Source organism: Rana temporaria, chromosome 2 (genome assembly GCF_905171775.1).
Source record: "Rana temporaria chromosome 2, aRanTem1.1, whole genome shotgun sequence".
NCBI classification, from domain to species: domain Eukaryota; kingdom Metazoa; phylum Chordata; class Amphibia; order Anura; family Ranidae; genus Rana; species Rana temporaria.
In genome coordinates this window covers 443,680,138-443,703,336 of record NC_053490.1, presented here as the reverse complement: position 1 = coordinate 443,703,336, position 23,199 = coordinate 443,680,138, and the positions used below count along the sequence as shown (strand labels likewise).

At 44.7% G+C, this 23,199-nt stretch overlaps 1 protein-coding gene across 5 annotated transcripts in view; it reads left to right on the top strand.

Moving 5' to 3' along the window:
* The window catches only part of MNT (MAX network transcriptional repressor), a 102,950-nt gene that overhangs the window by 31,426 nt on the left and 48,325 nt on the right, over positions 1–23,199 (top strand). Inside the window, exons 2-6 of one of the 5 annotated variants that reach the window (XM_040338440.1) lie at positions 1,240–1,870; positions 5,661–5,717; positions 8,615–8,656; positions 10,392–10,445; positions 13,108–13,219. In XM_040338440.1, the coding sequence (XP_040194374.1) occupies positions 1,240–1,870; positions 5,661–5,717; positions 8,615–8,656; positions 10,392–10,445; positions 13,108–13,219 (896 nt within the window). The remainder of the gene's footprint in view (positions 1–1,239; positions 1,871–5,660; positions 5,718–8,614; positions 8,657–10,391; positions 10,446–13,107; positions 13,220–23,199) is intronic. The other 4 variants (XM_040338442.1, XM_040338441.1, XM_040338443.1 and 1 more) reach the window with 4 other exon arrangements.

Below are 23,199 nucleotides of genomic sequence, written 5' to 3'. Positions count from 1 at the left end.
TGTGCAGTATACGACTGATTGTTGTCCTATGGACAGAGTCTCCCACCTCAGCTGTAGATCTCTGCAGTTCATCCAGAGTGATCATGGGTCTCTTGGCTGCATCTCTGATCAGTCTTCTCCTTGTATGAGCTGAAAGTTTAGAGGGACGACCAGGTCTTCGTAGATTTGCAGTGGAATGATACTCCTTCCATTTCAATATTATCGCTTGCACAGTGCTCCTTGGGATGTTTAAAGCTTGGGAAATCTTTTTGTATCCAAATCCGGCTTTAAACTTCTCCACAACAGTATCTCAGACCTGCCTGGTGTGTTCCTTGTTCTTCATGATGCTCTCTGCGCTTTAAACTGACCTCTGAGACTATCACAGTGCAGGTGCATTTATACGGAGTATTGATTACACACAGGTGGATTCTATTTATCATCCTTAGTCATTTAGGTCAACATTGGATCATTCAGAGATCCTCACTGAACTTCTGGAGAGAGTTTGCTGCACTGAAAGTAAAGGGGCTGAATAATTTTGCATGCCCAATTTTTCAGTTTTTTATTTGTTAAAAAAGTTTGAAATATCCAATAAATTTCATTCCACTTGTTGATTCTTCAAAAAAAATTAGTTTTATATCTTTATGTTTGAAGCCTGAAATGTGGCAAAAGGTTGCAAAGTTCAAGGGGGCCGAATACTTTCGCAAGGCACTGTATATCGTGCTATAGCCAGCAGCTCTGATAGTCTCCCCATTAGCGGAACACAATAGCTCAGCTGGAGTGATTCCTTCATCCACCTCAAATGTGTGGATAGGGAAATCAGGTCCTTGGTCTTTTTTTTTCCCCCTAAATTAAAAAATAATAATAAATATGCAATATGCAAAAATATGCATGTTCATGCATAATATGTATGGTCTGCCTAAGGTTACAGAACACATAACCCCCCTATGAAAGGTCTTTTTTATTTAGAAATCTGATTTAGGTAGCGCAGATTTTAGTATTGATTTGTCATATTGGGAACGTTGCTCGAGGCCACTAAGATGTTGATTTTTACTGTTCTTGAATAGTCATTTTATGGGTTTTTTTCAGCATGGCTGGCACCCTTAACACACTGTTCTAAATGCAGAACAATAGGAGGTATTGCTGTGTACTTGATTTTAATTATTAAAAGGTCACGTTGGAAGCGCACAGCAGACGAGGAGTAACCTGGCAAAGGTTGCTTTGATCTCATTCAGTCTTTTTTTTTTTCTTTTTCTGTTACAGAGGAAAATGATAAGCTTTTGGTGAAACAGGAGGAAGAGGAAGAAGAGGAGGAGGATGAGGAGGAGGAAGAAGAGGAGGAGGAAGAAGACAAGAAAAGCACAGTTCAAACAGAAGAACCGACAAATCAGTCCCCACCAGATCCTGCTTCTCCACCAGCACCTGCACCCCCTCCACCCCCACCTCCTCCTTTACCAACTCCAGTAGCTGTCATTCCTCTCCCAGTGGTAACCAGTGCCCCCCAACCAGTAGTTCCAACATCTTTGTCACCGCCTGTTGTTCAGCATCAATTACCTGTTGTTAACCCACCTGTCATTAGCAAAGACATTTCCTTGGCTCCTGTCATCCAGCGACCAGTAGGCCCTGGACTTCAAGAAATTAAAACTGCCCAGCTAAGTGTTGGCAGTCCCAAGCAGTTGCACCATTACTCAGCCCCTGTCCTAACAATAGCACACCACCATCTCCTGCAACAGCACCAACATCAACAGCACCAACAACAGCCACCGCAACAGCCTATACAGCCCCAGCCGACAGCCCTACCACACCCGCAGCAGCCTCCACCACAGCCAATTGGTGCCCTGAGACTGTCTCCAGACGATGGAAGACCTAATGAGCAGAGGAGACGGCCTGGAGGGTAAGAATCTGATTATAATGTGATTAGGGTCATCTATAGGGTCTTGTTCATGCATACATTAATTATCCTACAGCTAATAAACACAAAAAAGCTACATTTACTTTTTAGGATGCCGTTAGATTCTTGAATTGACAGGTCAAGGCTGTCCTTTCTACTCGGCTGGCTTACATAGATATACTTTTTAATCCTAATAAAGTAGACCTTGGACAAAAATAAATCAGGGGTGAACAGAGCTACTTACCCATAAATCTTTTTAAATTTGTTTTGATATGAGTACATTAGTTAAACCAGGGGTCTCCAAACTTTCAAATCAAAGGGCCAGATTATTATCCTTCAGACTTTAGAGGGGCCAGGCTGTGGTCAGTAAATGTCCTGGCATTGGTAACAAATGCCTTATCATTGGTGTCGGTGAGAGGAATAGTGCTCCATCATTGGGGTCGGTGAGAGGAATAGTGCTCCATCATTGGGGTCTGTGAGAGGAATAGTGCTCCATCGTTGGTGTCGGTGAGAGGTATAGTGCTCCATCATTGGGGTCTGTGAGAGGAATAGTGCTCCATCATTGGGGTCGGTGAGAGGACTAGTGCTCCATCATTGGGGTTGGTGAGAGGACTAGTGCTCCATCATTGGGGTCGGTGAGAGGAATAGTGCTCCATCATTGGGGTCTGTGAGAGGAATAGTGCTCCATCATTGGGGTCTGTGAGAGGAATAGTGCTCCATCATTGGGGTCTGTGAGAGGAATAGTGCTCCATCATTGGGGTCTGTGAGAGGAATAGTGCTCCATCATTGGGGTCTGTGAGTGGAATAGTGCTCCATCATTGGGGTCTGTGAGAGGAATAGTGCTCCATCATTGGGGTCTGTGAGAGGAATAGTGCTCCATCATTGGTGTCGGTGAGAGGAATAGTGCTCCATCATTGGGGTCGGTGAGAGGAATAGTGCTCCATCATTGGGGTCGGTGAGAGGAATAGTGCTCCATCGTTGGTGTCGGTGAGAGGTATAGTGCTCCATCATTGGGGTCTGTGAGAGGAATAGTGCTCCATCATTGGGGTCTGTGAGTGGAATAGTGCTCCATCATTGGGGTCTGTGAGAGGAATAGTGCTCCATCGTTGGGGTCTGTGAGAGGAATAATGCTCCATCGTTGGTGTCGGTGAGAGGTATAGTGCTCCATCGTTGGGGGTCTGTGAGAGGAATAGTGCTCCATCATTGGGGTCTGTGAGAGGAATAGTGCTCCATCATTGGTGTCAGTGAGAGGTATAGTGCTCCATCATTGGGGTCTGTTAGAGGAATAGTGCTCCATCATTGGGGTCTGTGAGAGGAATAGTGCTCCATCATTGGTGTCGGTGAGAGGAATAGTGCCCCATCACTGGTGTCGGTGTGAGAAATAGAGCCCCATCATTGGTGCCGGTGAGAGGAATAGTGCCCCATCACTGGTGTCAGTGAAAAGAATAGTGCCCCATCATTGGTGTCTGTAAAAGGAATAGTGCTCTATCATTGGGAAAAATGGTGCCCCATCATTGGAGTCAGTGGGAGGAATGGTGCCAAGTTGTTTTTGTCGGTGGGAGGAATAGTGCCCCAAGGGCCTGATAAAGGCATGCAAAGGGTGACACCTGGTCCCCGGGCCGCAGTTTGGAGACCACTGAGTTAAACTATTGAACAGTAAGTGTCATTAGTGCGGCAACAGAGCAGCCAGCATATATAAGAATAACATTTTTAGCTGGTATTGCATTATACTGCATTTTGCTGATGTGCACTGAAGAGATTGACTCAGAATAAACAAGGCCTGAGATCAGATCCTAGGGCGGCTACAGCTTACACATTTTCTGCCATTTTATGTCTTCCCTCTATACTGTAGGTTACAGTGTGTTAGTTGAGCTTCCATAGCATTGTTTGGATAAATGCATCCATGTCCGAGCCAGCAGTCAGGTCAGGGGTCTGACATTTTCACATAACTGAAAGCTTTCATGCCCCATCAGATTAGCATTATTGCTGTATGACCCTTTCCCCATATATGACCCTTTCCCCATATGATATGACCCTTTTCCCATATGATATGACCCTTTCCCCATATGATATGACCCTTTCCCCATATGATATGACCCTTTCCCCATATGATATGACCCTTTCCCCATATGATATGACCCTTTCCCCATATGATATGACTCTTTCCCCATATGATATGACCCTTTCCCCATATGATATGACCCTTTCCCCATATGATATGACCCTTTCCCCATATGATATGACCCTTTCCCCATATGATATGACCCTTTCCTCATATGAAATGACTTTTTCCCCATATGATATGACCCTTTCCCCATGTGATATGACCCTTTCCCCATATGATATGACCCTTTCCCCATATGATATGACCCTTTCCCCATATGATATGACTCTTTCCCATATGATATGACTCTTTCCCATATGATATGACCCTTTCCCCATATGATATGACTTTTTCCCCATATGATATGAGCCTTTCCCCATATGATATGACCCTTTCCCCATATGATATGACCCTTTCCCCATATGATATGACCCTTTCCCCATATGATATGACCCTTTCCCCATATGATATGACCCTTTCCCCATATGATATGACCCTTTCCTCATATGATATGACCCTTTCCCCATATGATATGACTCTTTCCCATATGATATGACCCTTTCCCCATATGATATGACTCTTTCCCATATGATATGACCCTTTCCCCATATGATATGACTCTTTCCCATATGATATGACCCTTTCCCCATATGATATGACCCTTTCCCCATATGATATGACCCTTTCCCCATATGATATGACCCTTTCCCCATATGATATGACCCTTTCCCCATATGATATGACCCTCTCCCCTTATGATATGACCCTTTCCCCATATGATATGCCCTTTTCCCCATATGATATGAGTACTTCCCTGTCTTGGAAGGCAGATGTGAAGTGAACCAGGGATCCAGTAAAGCTGGTTTCTTGATATAAAGGGAACTTGTATGTACATATAGCATGTTACAGGTTATTATTGTCCTCTGATCTCTCATAAGAACAATAAGTACTGTCATTTTAATGCATCCTATTCTTTGATATGGAAGCCAACAGGGCAGTGGGCTACAAAACAGTCATATAGGTTTCTAGTATTATCATATTTGTACCGGTATGATCTTCAGTGCCATAAGCATTGTGTGTAAAATACACTGTGTGCTGTTTTTTCCCAATATTGGCTCAAGTGCTTATTTAGGTTTTAAGAAAAAAAAATTGCTTTTATACATTGAAAGTACACCGATACTTTAGCGCAAACATAATATCAGAGATAATTAAAGTGGATCTTCACTGCATCTGAGCACCAAAAACCAAAAACACAATTTAATTCATTTTGAATATTTAAAGCAAACTCCCCCATCCATCCACGTCTCCATGCAAAAAAACAGGAAGTAACGGGGGAAATAAAAAAAGTTTAAACAAGTAAATATGATGCACAAGGGTTCTTCAAAAAGTTTCTGCACTTTTTAAAACTAAGTTCTATTTATAAAAGTGCGGAAACTTAACGGGACCACTCTTACTTTACTTTTCTATTTACTAATTCTAGCAGCATGAGGATCAAAAATAATCAATGTTGCTTGGAAGAGTGAAGTTCCACTTTAAAGAAGCATAATATGAATTCTTTACACTAAAAATGGAAGTTTAGCAGAGACTGCCTGTTGTGTGTACGAGTGGAGAAAAGATGTGTCTTAGCATATGCAAACTATAGAGACTTCACAATGAATGCACTTTAATTTTTATGACTTATGCTTATAGGAAGATACCTGCATCTGAAAAGACGGACTTGGATGTCCACAAGACTCTACAGCCTTGGTATATCTGATCATATAGCAAACCCTCTATTCACTCTATAACCTTGGCATATTTGATGATATAGAAAAAACCTCTATTGAGCTTAATGCTGAATGCAGGTTGCCATGCATACACAGAAATAGTCAGCAATCAGGTGCACCTCCGCTATAACAAAAGAGATTGTCCCGACGACTGCTGAAATATACTGCTGCACTGACCCCCTCGCATGCACGTCATAGCAACTCAGCTGAACATTAAGATTAATGGGACTTGTCCTTTACATACTGAAGGCATCAAACTGCATCTCTTTAGAGACTGGTATTTTCCTGGGTGTATATATACAGTATCTCACAAAAGTAGGTACACCCCTCACATTTTTGTAAATATTTTATTATATCTTTTCATGTGACAACACTGGAGAAATTACACTTTGCTACAATGTAAAGTAGTAAGTGTACAGCTTGTATACCAGTGTACATTTGCTGTCCCCCTCAAAATAACAACACACATCCATTAATGTCTAAACTGCTGGCAACAAAAGTGGGTACACCCCTAAGTGAAAATGTCCAAATTGGGCCCAATTAGCCATTTTCTGTCCCTGGTGTAACGTGGCTCGTTAGTGTTACAAGGTCTCAGGTGTGTTAAATTTGGTGTTATCGCTCTCATTCTCTCTTACTGGTCACTGGAAGTTCAACATGTCTCCTCTTGGCATAGAACTCTCTGAGGATATGAAAAAAGAATTGTTGCTCTACATAAAGATGGCCTAGGCTATAAGAAGATGGTCAAGACCCTGAAACTGAGGTGCAGCATGGTGGCCAAGACCATACATCGGTTTAACAGGACAGGTTCCACTCAGAACAGGCCTCGCCATGGTCGACCAAAGAAGTGCAAGTGCTCAGTGTCATATCCGGAGGTTGTCTTTGGGAAATAGATGTAGTGCTGCCAGCATTGCTGCAGAGGTTGAGGGGTGGGGGGGTCAACCTGTCAGTGTTTAAACCATACGCCTCACACTGCATCAAATTGGTCTGCATGGCTATTGTCCTAGAAGGAAGCCTCTTCTAAAGACGATGCACAAGAAAGCCCACAAACAGTTTGCTGACTAAGGACATGGATTACTGGAACCATGTCCCGTGGTCGGATGAGACCAAGATAAACTTATTTGGTTCAGATGGTTTTAAGCATGTGTGGCGGAAACCAGGTGAGAAGTACAAAGACAAGTGTGTCTTGCCTACAGTCAGGCACGGTGGTGGGAGTGTCATGGTCTGGGGATGCATGAGTGCTGCCGATACTTGGGAGCTACAGTTCATTGAGGAAACCATGAATGCCAACATGTACTGTGACGTACTGAAGCAGAGCATGATCTCCTCCCTTCAGAGACTGGGCTGCAGGGCAGTATTCCAACATAACCCCAAACAGCCCTCCAAGATGACCACTGCCTTGCTAAAGAAACTCATGATAAAGGTGATGGACTGGCAAGCATGTCTCCAGACCTAAACCCTATTGAGCATCTGTGGGGCCTCCTCAATCGGAAGGTGGAGGAGCACAAGGTCTCCAACATCCACCAGTTGCATGATGTCGTCATGGAGGAGTGGAAGGAGACTCCAGTGGCAACCTGTAAAGCTCTGGTGATCTCCATGCCCAAGAGGGATAAGGCAGTGCTGGAAAATAATGGTGGACACACAAAATATTGACACTTTGGGCCCAATTCAGACATTTTCACTTAGGCCCCTTTTCACACCTGCGGACTGTATGTCCACTTTTTCATCCATCTGTTTACGGATGAAAAAGGGACATACATTAATCCCTATGAGATAGCCGGTGTCAGTGGATGAACATCCGCTGATACCCGATCTCATCAGTGTCCGCAATCCTCCGATTCTGCAGACGGAGGAAAATCCTATTTTTCCATCCGTCTGTAGAGCGGATCGGGTGAACACTGACAGACGGTCTGTGTTCATCCGGTCCCCCCTCCATGGGGGAGAGCAGAGATCTGACTGGGCAGTCCCAGGGACCGCCGTGTCATCTGCCGGCTCAGCGGGGATCAAGGGAGCGATCCCCGCTGAGCAAGCGAATACACATATACGAATCCTCACGGGATTCTTACATGTGAAAGGGGCCTAAGGGGTGTACTCACTTTTGTTGCCAGCGGTTTAGACATTAATGGCTGTGTGTTGAGATATTTTGAAGGGACAGCAAATTTGCACTGTTATACAAGCTGTACACTCACTACTTTACATTGTAGCAAAGTGTCATTTCTTCAGTGTTGTCTCATGAAAAGATATAATAACAAAAATGTGACGGGTGTACTCACTTTTGCGAGATACTGTATGTGTATATATGAATTTTATTATAATGGATATTTCCTGAAGTGATACTGTATCAGCTTGCAGAATCCTCTTGCAAACAGAGTGGCATTGTATTACGTTTGGCCTTCTCCTATTGGAGTCCTTTCAGTTTTGGGCTATGTGTGCACTATTTGCGCCATGCATACCATCTCTGCTCGGAAAACGAGGTCTGCTCATGGCTTGCTGAACTTAATGCATAATGAGACATGACTACTGCATACCCTGACCACTGTTGGCAACGCACACTAGCTACAGTACATTTGTAAAATGCTGTGTGCACTAACATAGATGCATTTAGCACATGCTATATAACCAAAGTGCATAGAGCTGGCTGCGAGCTCGTCTTGTGCCAAAGCCAGCCTGTGCCCGCCATGTGAAAGCAGGCCCCTCTGAACAGAAGCAAATTTCCCACATGGACAGCGTAGCAGTTTAAGAGTGATAACCTTCTCACTATACAACAGAGTATTTTTAGGTTGTAGAACCTTTTAATCAAATTAGAAATTTTCCATTAATAAGATCTTACTCTGTTGTATTAATAGCATCCTATTTGCTTTCTCTTTCTGTTGCGTGTAGGGCTGGTACCAGAGAAGTCCATAATAAGCTGGAGAAGAACAGGTGTGTATGTAACCCGGGCCTTGTTTCTTTAAATACTTCCCCCTCACTTTATTTCTCTGAGGATTGTGCAAGTTGTGTTTGGCTATTTGCAACACTAGTTGTATGTGACGCTGGGAAGTGTATTTCTAAAAGCTGAACTCCAATCAATTGGCTGTTTGAAATACATGAAATGCATCTATGAATTGTACCTGCCAAAGGATTTGGAATTCTGATCAACCTGACATGTGATCCAGCTGCCAGGTAACACTGACAAGTCTGTGACTTCTCTGCAGACTGAACTGTGGTTGGGCCATGCAGCCTAGTCTGGGACCCGCCCTAGGGTGCTGGTTGGACAAAAAAAAAAAAAAAAATGGAGCAGCAGCCATTGATTGTGCTTTACCTTCCTGTAAGCATGTTCATCGTGATGGATGGATAGCATTGTCTTTACCTTCCTGGAAGCATGTTCATCGTGATGGATGGATAGCATTGTACAAATCGGTAGCGTCTGAAGGATTTAGGGGTCTACTACTAGAGTACTGCAGTGCAGGAGATAGCAAAAGGCTTCTGTTAGCACTGATTCAGATACCTCATTATAATTGCATGCACACTGGTGCTGTACACTGTAAGACGCGGTCAAAATGAATGACTAGAGTAGCGTGCCTTAAAGTGTCACTAAACCCACATCATAAAAAACTATCAATAAATGCTGTATTACATGCTGTTCATACTCACTCGGTCACCATGAGATCTGTTTTCTGCAAAACCTTGGCTGATCCTGCTGCTCTCTATCTCCCCCTTCTGTTCATGTCCCCAGTTCAGCTAACGATTTTCCAGCTGTGGTGGCAGCTCTGCACATGCTCAGTTTTCAGGAAGTTTTTATGTTTGGCATTTCCTCCCTATCACATCTAAACAGCCTATGTGACAATGGTAAATGACAGCCCACCCCCTCTCTCCTCCTCTCCACGCCCACTAACCAGTTAAAGTGGAGGTTCACCCTAAAAACTATTTTTTAACATTAGAGCCAGCGTAGTAAGGGCATATACTTTCGGCAGGTTTTTTTTTTTCTCCGTACTTACCTTTACATTCTGATTTGGTCCAGGGCTTCCACGTTCTGATGACTCCGGGACTGGGCGTTCCTATCCCTGCCTCAGGGTTCCGATGACTGCGGGACCGGGCGTTCCTATCCTTCGGCGCCTGCGCAGTCACCTCTACACGGCAGGCGCAGGCGCCGTATAGTGCCGACTCGCAGCTCGGCTATTTCCGGAAATCTGGTGACGCGCGTTGTGCGACAGATCACCTGTTTCACAAGCCGTCAATCATCGAACGGAAGGATAGGAACGCCCAGTCCCGCAGTCATCGGAACCCGGAAACCCTGGACAAAAACAGAATATAAAGGTATGTACGGAGAAAAAAAAAACGCCGAAAGTAAATGCCCTTACTATGCTGGCTCTGCTAGATGTAATATAAAAATTTTTTTTTTTTTTGGGTGAACCCCCGCTTTAAACAATGGAGGCGTGATATTGCATGTAGATTAATAGAGGCTTCACCTTCTTCTTAGTTTAAGGGGCGTGACTAGCAGGAATCTGCCCACGCCATGCTATTGCCACAAAATAATAAAGCTTTGATTTCAAATCTATATTTGTATGCCAATTTGATTTTATTTATTTATTTTTACTTTGTATTCCAAAAGTTTTGTTTTTTTATTTTGAACCAGCAGCAGAGGACTAAGGCTCCTCCTGCTTATGTTTCCCTGCAGACAGGCTGGGAAAGATCTGAGTCATTTGACAGCTGTATATCGATTAGGAAAAAGGTACTTAGATGTTTTTTTTTTTTTATTAAAATAATTACAGTGCCATCATCCACATATAGAAAGAAAAGGGATAATGTCAATTATACAGTGTGTGTTTAGTATCACTTTAAGGCCCATTCACACAAGCAGATAGGGTCAGCTTACAAAGTCCTGTGAGGTGCCCTGACCCTTTTTCTTCCTTGATTGCAGCAAACCCACTATAACAACATAATATAATATATATTTTTCACTTGCGCCAGCAATATTTTTACTGTTTATACAAAGTCCTGTGGCCTGCGGGTGGAATCACAATGGACAGCTGCGGCCAGGAAGCCGGTGAATGACACGGGCCGTATCTGTCGATGGCTGTTTGCATGTTATTACACAGCGTTTAGATTCAGTTAGGGACCTTCCTTGGACTGCCCGCATTCCAAGCCAATCACCTGTCCCTAACTATAGGTAACCGCTAGCTGTGAGATAACATGCAAACAACCACAGACCGATACGGCTCCTGTCATTCATTTGTACAGGTTTCCCAGCTGCAGCTGTCAGGGAACCACTGCTGATTCTTGTCGCAAGACTTTGCAGGCCAACCCTGTCTGCACATGTGATTGAAGCCTAACGCATAGTAATAATGCAACACATGCTGTAAAATTAATGATTTGAATAAATTAAGAATATATAAATAATAAACTGAAATAGTAATTTTGGTATCTGCCTGTGGTACAGCTGTAGGTTTATTTTTCTCATTTACTTCAATATGCACATTGTTGCATTGCTGTAACGCACAACAACATGCATTATGCACATGGGTCTGCTGCAATGCCATGCACTTAGAGCACTTTCCCAATGGTAGCTGCCAATGCTGTATCCTGGCCCAGGCCTAGGACAGCACTTTGCAGGGGGGCAGCACGGAAAGAGTCCCCGTCGGCTTGCGCTACACTGTTAGTGTAACGCAAGCGGCTTCTAATTTTGACTGTCCTATCATCTTGGACCACAAACCTTCCTTACTGTTCTATATGTTTTCTGCTGCACCATTGGTATGGTTATATCTTCTTTGTCCTCTCCATAAAATTATCCGAAAATTGTGCTTAAAGTAGAACTATAGGCAACACTTTTTTATTTTTATTTTGGATAGAGTAAGGGAAAGTTATAGCCCCTGTCAGTTTGTTTACTATCCCTGTCCCATTGCAGAGGTTTCCCTTCACTTCCTGCCAATAGCCAAACAGGAAGTGAGAGGAAATCTATGCAAATTAAGAGAATTCAATGCCCCCCAGGCCCTTAGAACTAAGTCCCTATGGGCGGGTCTTAAACATAAAAGGGTGTGGCCTTGACAGGAAGGGGTGGGTCATATTTAAATTAGGGGGTGCACAAGTTTAGTCAGGCCTAGGGCAGCACAAAACCTAAATACATCACTGGTAGCTGCATTGACGGGCACCACAGTAAGGCCCCGTACACACGACCAAACATGTATGCTGAAACTGGTCCGCGGGCCAGTTTCAGCATACATGTTTGGTCGTGTGTAGGCGCGAGCGGGCCGAATTCCAGCAAACATTTGCCCGCCGGGCCTTTTCCCAGCGGGCAAATATTCGTGGACGTGTTTTAAAACCGTCCGCTGGAATCCTGCCCGCTCGGACATGTACGGTCGTCAGTACAGACCTACCGTACATGTCCAGGCGCCCGCCGTCCCTCGCATGCATCGAATGTAAATTATTTATGTAAATAAAAGGGCAGTCTTCAGTGCCGATCCTGACCTCCCTGGGGCCCTAAGCAAAATCACATGGCACATTAAAAATGAGAATCGGCGGGGCGCTGACGACAGTGACATGTCACATTAAAGAAAGTTGAGAAGCGGGGGGAGGGGGTGTTCTGCTGTCGGAAATGACTCAGCCAGCGAGTTTAAAAGCGGGGTGAGGGGGCGAAAATGACTTCTCACCAGGCGGGGCCTCTAGTAATTTGGGGGGCCCTTTGCAGCTTTGCGGGGCCCTAAGCGGCTTGCATAGTGAGCCTATAGCGAGGATCGGCCCTGGCAGTCTTAACACATTGCATGTTAATATGCATGCGTGAACGCTCTGTAGAAATGGCCCTGAATAGTTAGGTTACTGGTTTCTACATAAACGGTATACTGGAATTACAACTAATGTGTAAAGCAATGCTCTTTTTTTTTTTTTTTACACCACAAAGCATTTATTATTCATCACAGTACAGCAGTCTATAAAAAACAACACTTTTCTCAGGATGGCTTTTTGGCAATCTTCCTCATGATCTAATGTACGGGGGAAGACTGATAGGCTGATAGACGAGGCACGTTGGCAGCAGTTCAGTACTATGTAAGGAGAAGAGGCGGAGGACGGGGGGGGTTTGGATCATTTGACCTTAATTCAAATCTGCTTGTGGGTACATTAAAGAATAAGGCACCAAAAGATGTTGCTTGCAATTTCAACTGTAGTTTGCTCTGTAACATAAAACGCAGTTTTTTGGAAAGTAATGAAAGTAAACCGGATTGGATTTATATCTTTTGATACGTACGCTTGCAAGTCTGTGTTACACTTGATTTTCCAGCATTGAGTTTTAACAGTGACCGTTCATATTGTCTGTAGGGCGTTGAGTATTTACATTTTTTTGATGTATAGTGCGTATTTGGGAACTGAACCATTAAAGGGTGTCCTTTTATATCCTGCAGACGGGCACACCTCAAGGAATGCTTTGAAACCTTAAAGAGGAACATCCCAAATGTAGATGACAAGAAGACGTCAAACCTCAGCGTATTAAGAAGTGCTCTGAGATACATCCAGGTATGACTTGAAACTGTAGCTTGCAATGCTATTGATTCTGCTTTTTGCTTTTGTTTTTATATTTTTGTATATTTACAATATGTCCTCTTACAAACGACCGTTTTTCATGACGAGAAAAATGCCATTTTTTAAATTGGTCATTAAAACGGTCGTGTGTAAGGATGAGCTCCAGCACGTTCGCATAGTTCACGTGCAGAGCCCGTCTGCACGGCGCTGCGCTAATTACAGCCAGGGAGACATTGTCCCGATGCTCAGCGGCAGAGATCGGGAAATGTCTCCCTGCCTGTGATTAGCGCAGCGTGGTGCAGACTTTCTGGCGAGTTCTGCATGTGTACTATGCGAACACGCTGGAGCTCATCCTTAGTCGTGTGTAGGCTCCAGAGCATTTTTCTCGACGTGAAAAATGGCCATTAAAAATTTAGAACATGCTCTGTTTTTTTCTCATCGTTTTTCACGTTGTCGTTTTTCTCGTCGTGAAAAACGGTCGTGTGTAGGCTTTAACGACGGGGGTAAAAAACACGCATGCTCAGAAGCAAGTTATGAGAAGGGAAATTTGCATAATCAGCCAAAAGGGTGGCGCCATTCGAATGGAACTTCCCCTTTATAGTGCCGTCATACGTGTTGTACGTCACCGCGCTTTTTTTTTTCACGATTGTGTGTATGCAAGGCAGGCTTGACAAGAATCGCGTCGAGAAAAACGGTCGTGTGTACGCGGCATTAGGCTTGTTTCACATCTGTGCGGGTTTGTGGGCCACGTTTGCGTGGGCACGGCAGCCTATTCGTTTTGAATAGGCTGCCTTGCCTGCAGAAAAAAAAATTCATGAACCATTTTGGAAATGCAGCAGCCGTTTGTACCATGCGATTTCTTTACGGTTCCTGCACCCACAAAAGTGCTGCAAATTGAGATGCGTGGGGGGGCTGCGTTAAGAATGAATGGCAGCCCTGTGCGTCTTTACAGAGCAGTGTTTTTTCGCTGCATGTACCCACAACTGCCCTGTATGGTGTGAACCATGCCATAGCCCTCATTCTCATTGCCGGTTGGGGCCGTGGTGCAGCAAGTTTTGGAGTATATCTGTGACTAGGGTGGGCACAGCCAGAAAGCCTGTACAAATCAATGAGTACATGTGAACAGCCGAGGCGCCTGTAAGTAGCCTGTGATCCCCAGTACAGTAGCCCTCAGACTGGGTGAAGAAGGGGGAAGCATTTGTAGCCAGTCAGGACTGTGTTGCTTTGTTCAGAGCTGTCCGGCTATAGTTGATCATGCACATATCACAATCTGATTGCTTAATCACCTTTACATTCGCCAGTAACTATGTATGCTTATTTCGTTAGATAGGTCCTGGCTCTACTGAGTTGTTGCTAAATCTAAAGGAGATGTTACAATCTCAATGTAACATGTTTGGCCATCTTTGCTTAGTAACCACAGTATGGGAGAGCACAAGACGCAACTTCGCCATTTTACTGTTGCTTTTTCATTTACCAGTCACAAGCTGGAGTGATCTCTCAACCGGGCTGTATTGTGTAAAGCAGGGGTCTCCAACTGGTGGCCAGTCAAGCAGTTGCAGAACTACAATTCCCATGAGGCATTGCAAGGCTGACAGTTACAAGCATGACTGGGACTTGTAGTTGCGCAACAGCTGCAGGGCTGCCAGTTTGAGTCCCCTGGTGTAAAGTAAACCTGTCATGAGAGAAAAATAGGTGTAGCCATTGCTGATGTTCCAAGTAGTTTTAAATGAATGGGCTGCAAAATTGCACCGTACGGGAATATGCAGAAATGCGTGCCACATTCCTGTATGAACTAGCTCTGAGGCAAGAGAGTGGGCATGTCTGCCAGGAACCTAGCATTTTCATAAGGAGAGCTTGGTAATGATATTTTCCCCATTCTCTCATGAGAGGTTTCTTTGAACTGTTGTGTAACCTGGTCCTGGATCTGGTTGTGCTGGTCACAAGACCGTCCAAGTAGAATTTGAATTCCTTTGGCAGGAGTAGTAGTTCACATACATGCGTTAAAGCCACAAACACTGGGCCAGATTCTCATAGAACTGCGGCGGCGTAACGTATCCCGTTTACGTTACACCGCCGCAAGTTTTTAGCGTAAGTGCCTAATTCACAAAGCACTTACCTGTAAACTTGCGGTGGTGTATCGTAAAGACGTCCGGCGCAAGCCCGCCTAATTCAAATGGGGCGTGTACCATCTAAATTAGGCGCGCTCCCGCGCCGAACGTTCTGCGCATGCTGCGTTCGCAATTTTCCCAACGTGCTTTGCGCGAAATTACGGCGCCCCGACGTGTTTGTGAATGGCGACGTGCGTAACGTACTTACGCCGAAAAAAAAAAAAATAATTTTAAATTCTAAGTGGGAACGACGGCCATACTTCAACATGGCTGGTGTAAAGTTAAGCAATGAAAAAGATTGCTTAACTTTGCGACGGGAAAAAACGACGTTACACACGCGAGTAGGTTCGTGGATCGCCGTTAATGCTAATTTGCATACCCGACGCTGAACTGTATAAACTGTTTTTTGGTGTGGCCTGTTTTGGCTTTGGTTTTACCCACCTCTCTCCTTTTGGCACTGCTTTGGGATGTCCCTTTGGTTGAGTATAAGAATCTGTGCCCATCAATGAACTCAGAGAAAGGGATTTTACGTTGAGCCTGCAGGCTAAAAAAAAAAAAAAAAACGGATTCATCCATCCACACAAGCATGGCGGATGAATGAGTTCCCCCTGCCAGGACATTGTATTCTGACAGTGGAACTCTGCTGTCAGATTACGTTAATCGGTGGCTGCAGCTACTGATCGATAAAAGCTTTCCAACATTCCCATTGGGGGGGGGGTGGTCACACATGGATCAAAATTTGATCGGTACCTACTGAATTTCCATCCATCTGTGGCCCGCTTCATTGAAGGAAATAGTTCATTTGGGCCAGCTTGGCCCAGACAAAAAAGTCATATAGCCAGATTCAGAGAGAGTTACGCCCGGCGTATCAGTAGATACGCCGTCGTAACTCTGAATCTGCACCGTCGTAAATTTAAGTGTATTCTCAAATTGAGATACACTTAAATCTAGCTAAGATACGACCGCCGGCGCCATCGTATCTTAGCTGTCTATTTAGGCCGGCCGCTAGGGGCGTGTACGCTGATTTACGCCTAGAATGCGTAAATCAGCGAGATACGCCTATTCACGAACGCTTGCCCGTTGCAGTAAAGATACGCTGTTTACGTAAGGCGTTTTCAGGCCTAAAGATATTCCACCAAAAAGATGGCGCAGCCAATGTTAAGTATGGACGTCGGAACTGCAGCAAATTTTTAAATTTTTATGCCGTTTGCGCAAGTCGTCCGTGAATGAGGCTGGGCTTAATTTACGTTCACGTCGAAACCAATAAGTCTTTGCGGCGTAATTTGGAGCATGCGCACTGGGATATGTCCACGGACGGCGCATGCGACGTTCGTTAAAAACGTCAATCACGTCGGGTCACGATTAATTTGCATAAAACACGCCCACCTCTTCACAATTTGAATTAGGCGCGCTTAGGCCGGCACATTTACGCTACGCCGCCGTAGCTTAGGACGCAATTGCTTTGGGAATACAGCACTTGCCTCTCTAACTTATGGCGGCGTAGCGTATATGAGATACGCTACGCCTGCCTAACGTTAGGCACGGATACCTGAATCCAGCTAATAGTAAACATAGGGTTGGGCTTTAAACATTGTATTTAGCTGCTTGCCCCGGAGTTCACCTCTGTTTCTGTTCAACCAGTTAGCTGTTTTCCAACGTTTGCTAATCTGTATCAGTATATTTAATGACTAAGCGCACAATTACCCGGAGATCTGGCGAGGCCTCGGTTGCTATTGCTATTGGCGTTTTTTCACATTAACTAGTTCTAACTAGGCTGGTGTGTTCTGCATTCACCTTCTCCAGTACTTGAAATGCTTCTGTCTCCTGCTGCTCTCGCACAACCTTTTCAATAGTCTTGTGAGACGTAGCCTCTGGCTCAGAAATCACATGCTGCAGAAACAACACAAAGATGTAAAACGGAGTCTTAACAGCAGGGAGCATAACCCAGAAATCTAGAATTTAGGAGTTCATGACCAGTTTGGAGCTGTGCCAACATTGATGTTTTACTGCAGCAGAACAGCAAGAGCCTTCTCTTTTCTGAAATGATAAATGAATACCATGACTATCAAACATCCTAAAAAATACCATTTATTTTCAGTTTGATCTTGCTGTGCTTAGGTTCTCTGGGCCAGATTCACGTAGAATCGCGGCGGCGTAACGTATCCTAGATACGTTACACCGCCGCAATTTTTCATCGCAAGTGCCTGATTCACCAAGCACTTGCGATGAAAACTACGCCGGCGGCCTCCGGCGCAAGGCGGGCCAATTTAAATGGGCGTGTGCCATTTAAATTAGGCGCGCTCCCGCGCCGGACCAACTGCGCATGCTCCGTTTCTTAACTCCCGCCATGCTTTGCGCGCCGTGACGTCATTTTTTTGAACGGCGACGCGCGTAGCGTACTTCCGTATTCCCGGACGGCTTACGCAAACGACGTTAAATTTTGAATTTCGACGCGGGAACGACGGCCATACTTTAGACAGCAATACGCTTGCTGACTAAAGTTAGGGCACCAAAAAAAAACGACTAACTTTGCGACGGGAAACTAGACTAGCGGCGACGTAGCGAACGCGAAAATCCGTTGTGGATCCGCCGTAACTCCTAATTTGCATACCCGACGCTGGTTTACTACCGCAAACTCCCCCCAGCGGCGGCCGCGGTATTGCATCCTAAGATCCGACAGTGTAAAACAATTACACCTGTCGGATCTTAGGGATATCTATGCGTAACTGATTCTATAAATCAGTCGCATAGATAGAAACAGAGATACGACGGCGTATCAGGAGAAACGCCGTCGTATCTCATTTGTGAATCTGGCCCTCTGTTCTTTAAAGGTGAAACTAGCAGCTGTGAGAGCCACTTTTCATTGGTCGCCTGTTCTAGCCCGTGAGGTTTATTTCTCTAGTGAGTGTTGGCTCCGCCTCTTGAAACGTGTCTGATTTGTGCCTGAATTCTTACGTTGCCTTTCCAGCCTGCTCAACTGGGACCTGGTTTCCACTGCAGATCTGGTTCTGGGTTGGGGGGGGGGGGGGGGTTACTTTTGCTTAACTTTTCTACTGGCAAAAGTGCAGTATAAAGATAGAATGCTGCAATGTCCTGTTTCCGTTGTATAATTATCTGAAACTTCGTAAACCTTTTTTGGCACATTGCAGAATTACTCCATTTAAACTACAACTTCAGCCAAAATTATGTTATTTTATCTTGGCTATTGCTGGGAATAGGCGCAGCCCCTTCCAGAAGGTTGCATATTGGTTTAATTTGGGGAAATGTGCATTTTATACAGCTGTGCTCATAAGTTTACATACCCTGGCAGAATTTATGATTTCTTGGCTATTTTTCAGAGCATATGAATGAAAACACAAAAACATTTCTTTCACTCATGGTTGGTGTTTGGCTGAAGCCATTTATTATCAGTCAACTGTGTTTACTCTCTTTAAAGCGGAGTTCCACCCAAAAATGGAACTTCCGATTATCCCACTCCTCACCCCCTTACATGCCACATTTGGCATGTAATTTTTTTTGGGGGGGGGAGTGGGGGCTTCAGGAGAAGGGGACTTCCTGTCCCACTTCCTCCTTCCGCCGAGGGGCTGAAAAGGCGATTAAGCTTAATCGCCTTTTGGCAGCCCCTCCCTGTAGGCGATCGCCTAGGACACGTGACAGGTCCTAGGCGATCGCCTGTCCAATCAAACAGCGCATGCGCAGTGCCGCTCGCGCATGCGCAGTGGGTGCTCGGCCGTGAAGCCGAAAGCTGTCACGGCCGGGTGCCCACAGTGACCATGAAGACGCCGGCTGGGGAGGGGGGAGAGGAGCGGCGCCCCGGCCGGCGCATCGCTGGAACGCTGGAGCAGGTAAGTGTCTGTTTATTAAAAGCCAGCAGCTACACTTTTTGTAGCTGCTGACTTTTAATAAACATAAATATTGGCTGGAACTCCCCTTTAAATCATAATGGTAATAGAAACTCCCCAAATGACCCTGATCAAAAGTTTACACACCCTGGTGATTTGGCCCGATTACATGCACACAAAGGGGTTTGAATGGCTATTAAAGAGGAAGTAAACCCACAAAAAGGTAAAAAGAAAATACACCCTGCAAGACAAATGCATAATGAGCTAGTATCCATAGCATACTAGCTCGTTATGAATTACTTACCTGAGATCAAAGCCCCCGCAGCGGTCCTCGTTCCTCTCCTGGAGTGACTTCCTTGTATCTCGGCTCTGGCGCTGTGACTGGCCGGAGCCGCAATGACGTCACTCCCGTGCATGCACGCGGGAGCCATCAGGAACGGCACAATCCTATTCAGAAATGGCACGCTCAGTGCGCCTGCGCCGTTGACATTGGTTCTGTCTTTCTTGCAAATATGTTTTTAACCGTGTATATAGGGTGTGTGTGTGTGTGTGTATATATATATATATATATATATATATATATATATATATATATATATATATATATTAGTGCAAACTATGAGAGGGTTAGGGGGCTCTGCTCAAGAGAGCTTACAATCATCTTGATTATTGCCGTTTGCAACTACTGTTTTTTTCTTGGGTGTTTGGCTTAAAAGGGAATGGATTTACAAACTATCTCAAATGCTTGATGCTTTGTAGGCTGATAGGACAGTGCTCACTTTGGTGTTGGGAGACAGAGGTTTTGGTTATTCTATTTAAAAGAGGGGGGGGGGGAGAAAGGAAATGAGAAGTGGAGGCGTCATCCTTGTTAGTTGTTTGATTTTGTTTCCTGTCCTGGTGGCTGTGATTTGTTTTCTATGGAAGGCGTCCTTTTACTTCCTCCCAATTTACAAAGTGTTCTATAAATTGTAAATGTGTTACCTCCTGTCTCCTGGATACACATACAAGTTATGTTGCTGTTGACTGTCGGTGGGTCATGATGTTAAATGGTATAGTACATTATTAATACAGCAGTAAGCTCCATGTTTAGTTTAACTTTATGCAATGGATTAGTTAAAGCAGAACTTAACCCTTCTGTCCTTTGCAGTTAAGCAGTGTTGGCCTCTGTCTGATCTGCAGTTGCCATGGTGCCACACATGTGATCAGTTATGACACCAGTTATTTGATGGCTTGACTGTTCATCTAAGGCAGGGGTCTTTAAACTACGGCCCTCCAGTTGTTCAGGAACTACAATTCCCATCATGCCTAGTCATGTCTGTGAATGTCAGAGCTTTACAATGCCTCATGGGATGTGTAGTTCCGCAACAGCTAGAGGGCCGTAGTTTGAGGATCCCTGATCTAAGGGGACAAGCAACTGTGAAAACTATCATTCACGGCATGCCTTGCATCTATCTGTTTTGGGAAACGGTTAAATAAATGGGTTTGGTCCCACTTTAATGCTGAGCTCCAAGAACTCGGCTGCTTTTGTTAAAAGTTAAGTCCAATGAAGTGGGTGACATCTCTAAGACTTATCGCTACTATTTATATTGGCCAATTTTATTGCACTCCCAGAAGACCTGAGGCTGATGCTAATGATCTAAGCATCTTCAACATTATAGTCAGTGCCGCTGCTATACCTGCCCTTCCCTTCCTCCTGCCCAGTCACAGAAGCCTTTGTATTATGTTGACTCATTCACAAAATACAAAGACTTCTCTGAATGGGCAGCAGGAAAGGTGGGTGGTCACAGCTGCTCTATGTGCCTCCCTGTCCTCTGTCACAGCCCTAAGCAGAGCCATAAAACTGTCGGATATAAATAATAAAGATAAATTCAGGAGATGTCATACTCCTCATTGGAAACTCATATTATGCCTGTATTTTTGACAAAGTGACTGAATTCCTGATATGAAGCTTTATGGTCAGTTTGTGTTTTGTCACATATGTATATGCCAGTCTTAAGTACATATGAAGTTTAATAAAATACTTGTGGATGTACGTGTCACAGCATTGTCTTTAAAGGAGAAGTTCACCTTATTTTTTTACTAGGAGCCTACAAAGCATTGTACCCACGATCAGCAGAATGCGGGTACAATGCAGGACTCCTGCAGACTGTCAGTGTAAGCTGACTGCTTGTACCTCATACAAGCAGGCAGTTACGCACTGATGAGAAGAAACCATGAACTACCCTGAGCACTTAACAGTGTCCTGGTAGTTCATTGAGGACTGCAAGCTGACAGGCGCAAAGGCTGTTGGTACTTGTAGTTTATTCATTCACAGAACTCTGTGAATGAATGATGCAGCTGGGTGGGTGGAGCCCCGTACATTTTTTTTTATTTTTTATAAGGACAGCGAGTTCAAGGAGAAGATCCCTGGCTCGCTGACACTAGAGGCTGCAGCAGTGGAAATATGCTGCATGTTCCACTCTAAAAATGTAACCTGTTCCGAAAGATGAACTTATCCTTTAACTATAATTTCTACATAATCACGCTGAATTTATGTGTCCGCCCCCTTTAAAAAAAATAATCATAAAATAAGCAGGTAACCTAGCACTGCCTGATGTTCTGACAATTGCCATGTTTCTCTAAATATAAAGCCATGCGAGGGTTGGAATTAATTAGCCAAGGATGCTTTCTGAGTCACGATATCTCAAGTTATGAACTCTCTTCTGGTAAAGAATTCTGCATGAAGGTTTATATTCCAAGACAGAGTATTCTTAAACAGAATATTTAAGAAAAGTTGGCCTGTATCTGGTTTATAAGCTTCAGAGTATAAAACAAATGAATGCGATATCCACAATGAGCACATTAATAAACACAAGTTCTGAGAGATGTGTGTAGCACACTAGACATCTGTGCAGCTGTACTCTTATGCCCCGTACACACGATCGGATTTTCCGTCGGAAAAACCTTGGATGGTTTTTCCGACGGAATTCTGCTCAAGCTTGGCTTGCATACACACGGTCACACAAACGTTTTCGGAACATTCGTCCGTTAACCACTTCCATACAGGGCACTTATACACCTTCCTGCCCAGACCAATTTTTAGCTTTCAGCGCTGTTGCACTTTGAATGACAATTGCGCGGTGATGCTACACTGTACCCAAACTACATTTTTATCATTTTGTACCCACAAATAGAGCTTTCTTTTGGTGGTATTTGATCACCTCTGGGATATTTATTTTCTGCCAAAAAAATGACCGAAAATTTAGGGGAAAAAAACGTTTTTTTTTGTTTCTGTTATAAAACACTGTAAATAAGTACGTTTTCTCCTTCACTGATGGGCACTGATGGTACTGCACTGACGGGCACTGATAAGGCGGCACTGATGGGCACGGATGAGGTGGCACTGATGTGGTGGCATTGATGGGCACTAATATGCGGCACGGATGGGCGGCACGGATGGGCACGGATAGGCGGCATGGATAGGCTAGGATAGGTGGCACGCATGGGCACGGATAGGTGGCACAGATAGGCGGCACGGACGGGCACGGATAAGCGGCATGAATGGGCACTGATAGGCAGGATGGATGGGCACTGATAGGTGGCACGGATGGGCATAGATGGGCACTATTGTATGTGTTGTACTAATGGATGCCAATCAGTGCCAAACAATGCCTGCCAATCAGTGATGCCCATTGTGGGCACTGATTGGCATTCATTGCGGCACTGATTGGCATCCATTTTCTGTGTCCTCCTCATCCCTGGTGGTCTAGGGTGGCATCCTTTATTTTATTTTTTTTATTTATGGTGGTCTATATGGCCATCCCTGGTGGTCCAGTGGGCATCCTCGGGGGGGCTGTGCTGATGATCGATCAGCACAAACCCCCCCCCCCCTGTCACAGGAGCAGCCGATCGGCTCTCCTCTACTCCGATTACCGGATTTTCCTATTTACATCGTGTTCAGCCATGATTGGACACGGCTGATCACGTGGTAAAGAGTCTCCATGAGAGACTCTTTACCTTGATCGGTGTTGCGGGGTGTCAGACT